The following is a 9,414-nucleotide window of genomic DNA, read 5'->3' as shown; positions in this document are numbered from 1 at the left end:
AGTTCTTCCAGACGGCGGAGTCGACAGAACCAAAGTCATCTGTAAACACTGCCAAGTTGAATTGTCTTCTCAGCGTAGTAGTTCCAGTCTAAAATATCACTTAAAGGCAAAACACACAACTGATAGCAGCAAGTCATTCAAGGAAACAGACAGTGGAGCGAGGCTTCTACATAAAAACTACAGAAAGATGCTGATGTTAAAAGTGTGTTTGCACAACAAATGTTATGGCACTTTCATTCATATGGCAGCACATTTAAAATAAAGCTAAATGCTAAAAGCTATACGCTACTTTTGAATTCATTTTTGGATTTTGTGTATAAATGCGATTAATCGCGATTAATCAGGGAAATCATGCGATTAATTAGATTAAACATTTTAATCGTTGCCCAGCCCTACTCACAACACTTGGGACACAGCCTGGGGGTCCGGAGGAACAGTCCCACATCCCAGCTCAGGGTCCTGAACCAGCTCCCTGTGAGCCCACCATGTTCGTCACAAAGCCAGTGAAAAGAGCTCAGGAAAAAGGGTTTTTTATTCTTTTAATATTCGACCGGAGCCCCACGCTGATGAACATTTTGCCTTCCACCAGCAGGGGGAGCCATAACCTGTGCTTCCATTTCAAAGGCCATCCTGTTCACACTCAAACACGCAGTTTATTCAAATATTGTCCCGTTAAAAAGCAGAAAAGTGTTTCATTTCAGTCTGCTGCGCTTCTGTGGAGCTTCCTGTAACTTTACAAACGTTTCCTCCTTCAAACTGATGTTTATTCAGCTTTAAGTGGACTTCAGTTCGTTCACCTCGCGTATGAATGCCTCGTCACATGATCAGTGGACGCAGCCTATCAACCTTCATGTGGCTCCTGGTGGCATCCAGTTTATAAAAGCTGAACATGCAGCGGTTGTACAGATGTTGCTGGTCTTTTGAGACATTTTCTGCCCTTTTCTTTTTAAAGTTTTCCAAATGAAATGGGGTCTTCCTCTTTATAGATTTGTGGTACTGCTCAGTGACCTTTAAGGTGACACATTCAACCCTTTTTAACTATTTGACACCATATTCTGAGCTCCTACAGAGATGTATGAGGCAGACTTTGGTCTAAATACCTGTTGGTTTAAGCACAGCGGCTCTCAGCCTCAGCCCTGTTTTAACACCTCTCTGGTAACAGTCTGTGTTCAGGGTGGAGATTCAGCCCCACCCTTTTGGTGAGGTCAGCAGCCACTAACTTAAAAGGAAAGAACAAAACCATCTGCTGTGTGATTTAATGCAGAAACACAGACATAATGAAGCTGTTCCTGCAGTCAGACCAACAACCCTCCAGCTCTATGTACAGATACAGATAGTTCCTCTGTTGATCCCAGAGGGAAATAGGTTAGCAGTGTAGCTGTAAGCTAGCAGCAGATGCTAGCAAACAATGCTTTCTCCTCAACAGTGATGAAGAACCAAGACGGTGTAGGTACCAGATCGGCTCTGGTTCCTTCGTCTGCTGATTACATCACACAATATGGCTGTCCGCTTGAATGGTAGTACATTGTGATTGGCCATACGTCGGACAGTTGTGACTGGCTGTAGTAGCCATAGTAACCGTAACTAAGCGCTGTGCGTCGGAGAGTTTTTTTCTCTGTCTTTCGGTGATCGGCAGAAAAAATTAAAGAAGAAATTAAATATTTCCTACAAAACAGTGTGTACCACACCCTGACCACCACCAGCCCCAAACCTTTAAGATCTAGTTTGTTTAGTTTAATCATTTTTGGCCACTTTGGTTCACTCTGAAGAGAAGCTTCATTTTCAGTTTTGTGTGCTGAGCAGCAATAACCTCTTTGACTATATGCGTGTGGACTGCTGCACATAAATGTACATTAAACTTGTAAAAATTGTTCTGTTGGATATGTGTGTATATACATACTCTACATGTGTGTATATATATCAGTCTAAGTAATTAAGACAAATACACACACTGAAAAATTAGCTTAAATCTGTCTATCTATCTGTCGTGAAAGTCGAATGCTACGAAGTTTATTATTTTTTTTAATATTAAAGATTTTTAACAAAATTTACAGAAACATGTGGCATGTATACACAAAGGTAAATCGGGTTGTACATGTTCAAGGCACGCATAAGGTTATAAGAAAAACGAGCCGATCACAACTGTCCGACGTACAGCCAATCGCAATGTACTCCCATTCAAGCGTACCGCCGTACTGTGTGTAATCAGCAGACGCTGGACCCCGAGCCGATCTGGTACCTACACCGGAGTCCATTACAGAACGGAACCGTTCAGCTAGAAAGCTTCAGCTAACAAAGTAATGTGGGAACAATAATGTTCATCTTTCAGAAAGGAACAGCAATAACTCCTTAGAAGCTGGTGTACGTCACCTTCATTAGCTAAGCTGTTAGCGTTAGCTGCTGCTAAAGGAACAGCAATAACTCCTTAGAAGCTGGTGTACGTCACCTTCATTAGCTAAGCTGTTAGCGTTAGCTGCTGCTAAAGGAGGAAATAAATCAATAAATAAACCATGAGGAGTTATTTCTCAGATGCTTCCATTTCCCTGCTCTGAACTTCAGGCTCTGAGAGTTGGAACTGATCCCTCTTTGTGGCTCACCTTCTTCAGTCCAGCGTTGAACTGGACCGTGTTGTTATAACAGTGGGATGAAAAGTGGCTGCTGCACATCCACAGTCTTTAGCTAACTCTGCTGGAACATTAGCCTCAGATAGAGTTCATCCACAGTCTTTAGCTAACTCTGCTGGAACATTAGCTTCAGATAGAGTTTATCCACAGTCTTTAGCTAACTCTGCTGGAACATTAGCTTCAGATAGAGTTTATCCACAGTCTTTAGCTAACTCTGCTGGAACATTAGCCTCAGATAGAGTTCATCCACAGTCTTTAGCTAACTCTGCTGGAACATTAGCCTCAGATAGAGTTCATCCACAGTCCGTAGCTAACTCTGCTGGAACATTAGCTTCAGATAGAGTTTATCCACAGTCCGTAGCTAACTCTGCTGGAACATTAGCCTCAGATAGAGTTCATCCACAGTCCGTAGCTAACTCTGCTGGAACATTAGCCTCAGATAGAGTTCATCCACAGTCTTTAGCTAACTCTGATGGAACATTAGCCTCAGATAGAGTTCATCCACAGTCTTTAGCTAACTCTGCTGGAACATTAGCTTCAGATAGAGTTCATCCACAGTCCGTAGCTAACTCTGCTGGAACATTAGCCTCAGATAGAGTTCATCCACAGTCTTTAGCTAACTCTGCTGGAACATTAGCCTCAGATAGAGTTCATCCACAGTCTTTAGCTAACTCTGCTGGAACATTAGCTTCAGATAGAGTTTATCCACAGTCTTTAGCTAACTCTGCTGGAACATTAGCCTCAGATAGAGTTTATCCACTGGGCTCTGATATCCTCTGAGGCTGCTGCTGGATGGAAGATGCATGCTCCTCAGAGCAGCTAACAGCAGAACATTTCCACCAGAAGATGGCTTCATCCGTCAAGCAGGGTGGATGTGAGTGGGCGGGGCTTAGCAGAGGAGGCGGAGTCAACTTAAGGAGTGACGGATTTAGAAATGAAAATCAGAACGGCTCGTTAAATGAGGAACTTTCAAACAAAGGGGAGCTAAATAAATCCCAGGGTTGTGTTTTTGGGGAGTTTTACACCTGCTAGTGACCTCAGACGTCCTAATATATGCTCCCAGGAACAGGAACAAGGAGTTTTACACTTCAGACGCCCAGATATATGCTCCCAGGAACAGGAATAAGGAGTTTTACACCTCAGACGCCCTGATATATGCTCCCAGGAACAGGAAGAAGGAGTTTTACACTTCAGACGCCCTGATATATGCTCCCAGGAACAGGAACAAGGAGTTTTACACTTCAGACGCCCTGATATATGCTCCCAGGAACAGGAATAAGGAGTTTTACACCTCAGACGCCCTGATATATGCTCCCAGGAACAGAAAGAAGGAGTTTTACACAATTTGTCACCTTAAGATGATTCCTGTAAAACCCTCTTTGCAACGTTGCAGGAAGCTCCAGAGTTTCGTCTCTTTAAGTTTCTACAACACGTTTCTATGACCACAGCAGGCTTAGATAAAACTAAAATAAGGTGAGATGATAAAAACGCTGCTCTGAGTTCCAGAGCCGACCTCCTCAGAGTCCATCTGGTCTGAAAGTGATGCCGACAGTCCGCCGCGTGCAGATGCCGTGCACTCGCTCGTGGTGACGTCATGTGTCATGGCGGCTGTTTTCCTGGACTGAAGCAGCTTGGACTCCATCAACAGTGAAGAGCAGGAACTTCCTGTGTGTGTTTTTGTGCCCAAAGCAGCTCAAACATCCTGCTGCTGAATGTAACTATGCAGAACACAAAACCAACGAGACACAGAAACAAACACTGCACAAACCACTTCACATGTTACAGTCTGTTCTCCTGCCGAGAAGGAGGAGGAGGAGGAGGAGGAGGAAGGTGGGGTTACTGGATGCCTCTGAATAAACACATCGCAAACACCATGGCGAAGAGCTGGAGGAAGGACGAGACAAAGGAACAGAGGTGAAAAACATAATTTTTAATCACTTGTTCAGCTTTAAAAATATTCAGGAGGGAAACGTGCTTCTTTAGGGACTATTTTCTGTGGCGGAGGTACATAAAAACAAACGATGGACAGACAGAAACCTGGCTAAACCAGGCGATAACTCCATAACTAAACAGACTTTAAAGATTAAAAACAAAGCTATGCGTAACGAGACGTCACCAATCAGGAGGATTTTAGTGGTAAAAACTGGGATTCATTCTTTGTCTATATTATTGTTTTCCTTTTTGGTTCCAGTCTCTCTTTCGTGATTTGCTTTAGTTTTATATTATCTGATAGTCTTAGTCTTGCCTCAGTTCTGATCTGATCTCAGTTTCCCAGACTCACGTTTGACTTTGAGTTCTGTGTAGTTTTTAGTGTGTTCAGTTCGGGGTTTTGTTTGATTTCCTGTTTTATTTTGAAAGTCAGTTTCCTATTACTCCTCTTTTATATCCCGTCACTATTTAATCTCCTCAGTTTTCCCTGTAAGTTCCCAGTTTGTTGGTAGATTTCATCCTTGCTTCTCAGTTTTGAGCCTTCTTGTTCTAATTTTGTTCACTTGGAGTTTTCTTTAAGTAACTCAAGTTCTGCCTTCCTCCTTGGGTCCAAACCTCTCGACTTTAACCATGAATCCCAACAGAGACAACAACTATCTGTAGGCATTATTCTGAGAACAAACATCAGTCCAAATAAATCCCAGGGTTGCGTTTTTGGGAGGTTTTACACCTGCTGGTGACTTCAGACGCATCGTCACTGAGGTCACTTTTACATCTTCATGTCCACAACTTATAACTTATTCATCATTCCACATCGAACATAAACAATACCAATGAATGTTCTGGAAATGTTCTGTATTTATCTCCAGTTTTTTTCTGCTTTGAATCCTCGCTGGAAGACACAACAAATGATGACGACTTTTCACAAACCTCGATGGTGAGCACCACGATGGTCAGAGCTCCTGCTGAGTAGATGTAGGTCTCAAAATGTTCGACCATCGCAGAGTAACAGCCCTGTGTGTCCAACACACAACACAAAGCGTGAAAGACGGTCCTGAAAATCAATATAAACTTTAATCGGAACAAATGAAAAGTCCCAAAACTGTTCTTAAGGAATATCATAGCATTTCTTACCTATAGTTATTGTTGCTGAACATTTTAAAAATAAGTATTCATATAATAATTCATACTTCATAATTCATAACTCATACTAGAACATTTCTGAAGAAATTTTGATGGGTGCCAATCTACTGCCCGACCTATCAACAAAGCCTTTAGTTCAGTTGAAGTTGAGAGTCTCCTGTCACATATAAACTTTGAATGAGGTCTCTGTGATGTCGTATGACTGAGTTATGAGAACTCCAAAATAGGGCAGTTTTTGGCATTTTTGGCTCGTTAAGTGCTTTTCAATCAATTTTCCCATTGAATTTTGGGCTTCTGCGAGAACCAAAATTCCTAACACAGGTCTGATGAAGAGATTTATGTCATTTTTATCAAGGTCCTGTTTAAAATACAGCATTTATGGCATTTTCAAAATGGCCTCGGTAAGTGGTTTTCAATGCATTTTCCCATTGCATTGTGGGTATTTTCAAACTTCCCCTCACTATCAGTTTAACGGAGAAAAGCAGATCAGATTAATAACATTAAGCTGTTATAACAGGGCATCCATCTTAGCTCTGCCCTCATAAGCAGTCTTAGAACAGAGCAGGCTCCTAATGCGTTGCTACGGAGACGGAACCAGCTGCGGCTCGTCTGTGTTAAACAGAGAGCAAACTGACATATGTGCACACACTATGGCTTCTTAAAATTAGACTATAGTTTTGACTGCACTCCACTGTCTCGAACAAACGGTCGCTGTTCGAAAAGTAAAAGTCGTATCCGAATAATTCTTGAACCGTCAGCGCCCCAAGAGACGGCAGACGCCAGCGGTGTAATTTTCATTCGGCTACTATGTGTGGCTCGTTTTTTATGGCAGTTTTAAAATAATGGCCTTTATAATGGAAATGGAGAGGCGACCTCTGGGCTCAGAGGCAACTTGTAAGAAATATGTGTGGCAGAGCTCAATGAGTGTGACTTTGGGTGAAAGAGGTCCAGATCGGGCAGATATTTCGGACATGAGAGACATGTTTTCGAGGAATTGGTGCAGTATCAATTTTTGAGTGAGGATCTGAGTGGCAGAGACACCTCAGCTGAGATTTAGTCTTCCTAAAATGTAAACTGCCGTTGTGTCAAAGCTGTATAATGTATCAACAAACCCTTTGGTTCAGTTAAGACTGAGAGTCTCCTGTCACATATAAACTTTGAATGAGGTATGTGCGATGCTGTATGGCTGAGTTATAAGGCCTCTAAAATAGGGTAGTTTTTGGCAGTTGGCTGCCAACTGGAAGTGAGACAGGATACGGGCAGTGAGACAGGACACAGGAAGTGAGACAGGAAACAGGAAGTGAGACAGGACACGGGAAGTGAGACAGGAAACAGGAAGTGAGACAGCACACGGGAAGTGAGACAGGACACAGGAAGTGAGACAGGATACGGGAAGTGAGACCGGACAAAGGAAGTGAGACAGGACAAAGGAAGTGAGACAGGACACGGGAAGTGAGACAGGAAACAGGAAGTGAGACAGGACACAGGAAGTGAGACAGGAAACAGGAAGTGAGACAGAAAACAGGAAGTGAGACAGCACACGGGAAGTGAGACAGGACACAGGAAGTGAGACAGGATACGGGAAGTGAGACCGGACAAAGGAAGTGAGACAGGACAAAGGAAGTGAGACAGGACACGGGAAGTGAGACAGGAAACAGGAAGTGAGACAGGACACAGGAAGTGAGACAGGAAACAGGAAGTGAGACAGAAAACAGGAAGTGAGACAGGACATGGGAAGTGAGACAGGACACAGGAAGTGAGACAGGAAACAGGAAGTGAGACAGGACATGGGAAGTGAGACAGGACACGGGAAGTGAGACAGGAAACAGGAAGTGAGACAGGACACAGGAAGTGAGACAGGAAACAGGAAGTGAGACAGGACACGGGAAGTGAGACAGGACACGGGAAGCGAGACAGGACACAGGAAGTGAGACCTGTAACCCTGACCCCAGGACAAAGGAAATTTAACAATAAACATTTAAAATCCTGAAGATGCTCCTGAAACAACAAGCTAATGATTCTCTGACCTTGTTGTGTCGGAACGCCACGCTGCCGCTCACGCACTGCTCCACGCCGCCGTCTCCCAGGTAACCGCCCGTCTGGCAACAGGCCTCGGGGACCATCTTAGTGGGGTTGAGGAGTCTGAAGAGACTTTCCTCGAAATCCTCGGAGCCGCTCACGCCACAGCAGTCGAACTGTACGAACAGACGAACAGATGTGGAACACTGAGGCTGATGATGATGAGGTGGGAGCAGCGTTCAGGGGACAGCGGGCGCCTCACCGTGGTCATGATGGTGTTCCACGTGGTGGTGAAGACATCCGTGTTGTTTTGACCTTGGAAGTGACGTTTCAGCTCCCGGCTGAAATACTCTCTGGTTAACTGTGACGGCACAAAAACAAAAATCAGGTCAGAAACCTGAAAATAAATTATCCAACATCCTCTTCTGTCACCTTCACTGGTTCACCTGGGGTCAAAGGTCATCAAATACTCACAATTTCACACACAAACTCAAACTGTGGTTCTGCAGCAGGACGTCTTTTAACTGGACCCTTAAAGGTAACACCAGAGGCTGTTCTGGTATACAAGCATGAATATAAACACTCAAAATAAAGTCTAACACCAGTTTGATTTAAGGCTGAAATCACTCCAACACCACAATAAAATCGAATTTAAAAAACAGGCTTAAATTATGTCGAAAAGCAGTTTTAATCCTTGGTAAAACAAGCTTTTACATGTCCCAAATCTGTCCCAAACCAGTCTAAGACTAGCCTAAGATCAGTCCCAAACCAGTCTAAAACCAGTCCCAAACCAGTCTAAGATCAGTCCAGAACCAGTCTAAGACCAGTCTAAGATCAGTCCCAAACCAGTCTAAAACTAGTCTCAGATCAGTCCCAAACCAGTCTAAAACCAGTCTAAGATCAGTCCCAAACCAGTCTAAAACTAGCCTAAGATCAGTCCCAAACCAGTCTAAAACCAGTCCCAAACCAGTCTAAGATCAGTCCAGAACCAGTCTAAGACCAGTCTAAGACCAGTCCCAAACCAGTCTAAAACCAGTCTAAGATCAGTCCCAAACCAGTCTAAAACCAGTCTAAGATCAGTCCCAAACCAGTCTAAAACCAATCTAAGATCAATCCCAAACCAGTCCAAAACCAGTCTAATATCAGTCCAAAACCAGTCTAGAACCAGTCTAAGATCAGTCCCAAACCAGTCTAAAACCAGTCCAAGATCAGTCCCAAACCAGTCTAAAACCAATCTAAGATCAATCCCAAATCAGTCCAAAACCAGTCTAATATCAGTCCAAAACCAGTCTAAAACCAATCTAATATCAATCCCAAACCAGTCCAAAACCAGTCTAATATCAGTCCAAAACCAGTCTAGAACCAGTCTAAGATCAGTCCCAAACCAGTCTAAAACCAGTCCAAGATCAGTCCCAAACCAGTCCCAAACCAGTCTAAGATCAGTCCAGAACCAGTCTAAGACCAGTCTAAGACCAGTCCCAAACCAGTCTAAAACTAGTCTAAGATCATTCCCAAACCAGTCTAAAACCAGTCTAAGATCAGTCCCAAACCAGTCTAAAACCAATCTAAGATCAATCCCAAACCAGTCCAAAACCAGTCTAATATCAGTCCAAAACCAGTCTAGAACCAGTCTAAGATCAGTCCCAAACCAGTATAAAACCAGTCTAAGATCAGTCCCAAACCAGTCTAAAACCAGTCT

General features: G+C 43.4%; 1 protein-coding gene across 2 annotated transcripts in view; it reads right to left on the bottom strand.

Annotated features, from left to right (window-relative positions):
• Positions 1-2,970: 2,970 nt before the first annotated feature.
• LOC142382295 (tetraspanin-18B-like) overlaps positions 2,971-9,414 on the bottom strand; it is a 40,754-nt gene continuing 34,310 nt past the window's right edge. For both annotated transcript variants that reach the window (XM_075467999.1, XM_075468008.1), the window contains exons 6-9: positions 7,978-8,076; positions 7,724-7,891; positions 5,484-5,567; positions 2,971-4,508 (exon numbers count right to left, since the gene is read on the bottom strand). In XM_075467999.1, coding sequence (XP_075324114.1) covers positions 4,461-4,508; positions 5,484-5,567; positions 7,724-7,891; positions 7,978-8,076 — 399 coding nt within the window. In that variant the 3' untranslated portion in view covers positions 2,971-4,460. The remainder of the gene's footprint in view (positions 4,509-5,483; positions 5,568-7,723; positions 7,892-7,977; positions 8,077-9,414) is intronic.

This window comes from Odontesthes bonariensis, chromosome 1 (assembly GCF_027942865.1).
Source record: "Odontesthes bonariensis isolate fOdoBon6 chromosome 1, fOdoBon6.hap1, whole genome shotgun sequence".
Taxonomy (NCBI): domain Eukaryota; kingdom Metazoa; phylum Chordata; class Actinopteri; order Atheriniformes; family Atherinopsidae; genus Odontesthes; species Odontesthes bonariensis.
The sequence above is the reverse complement of the archived record's forward strand: the minus strand, read 5'-3'. Positions and strand labels throughout refer to the sequence as shown.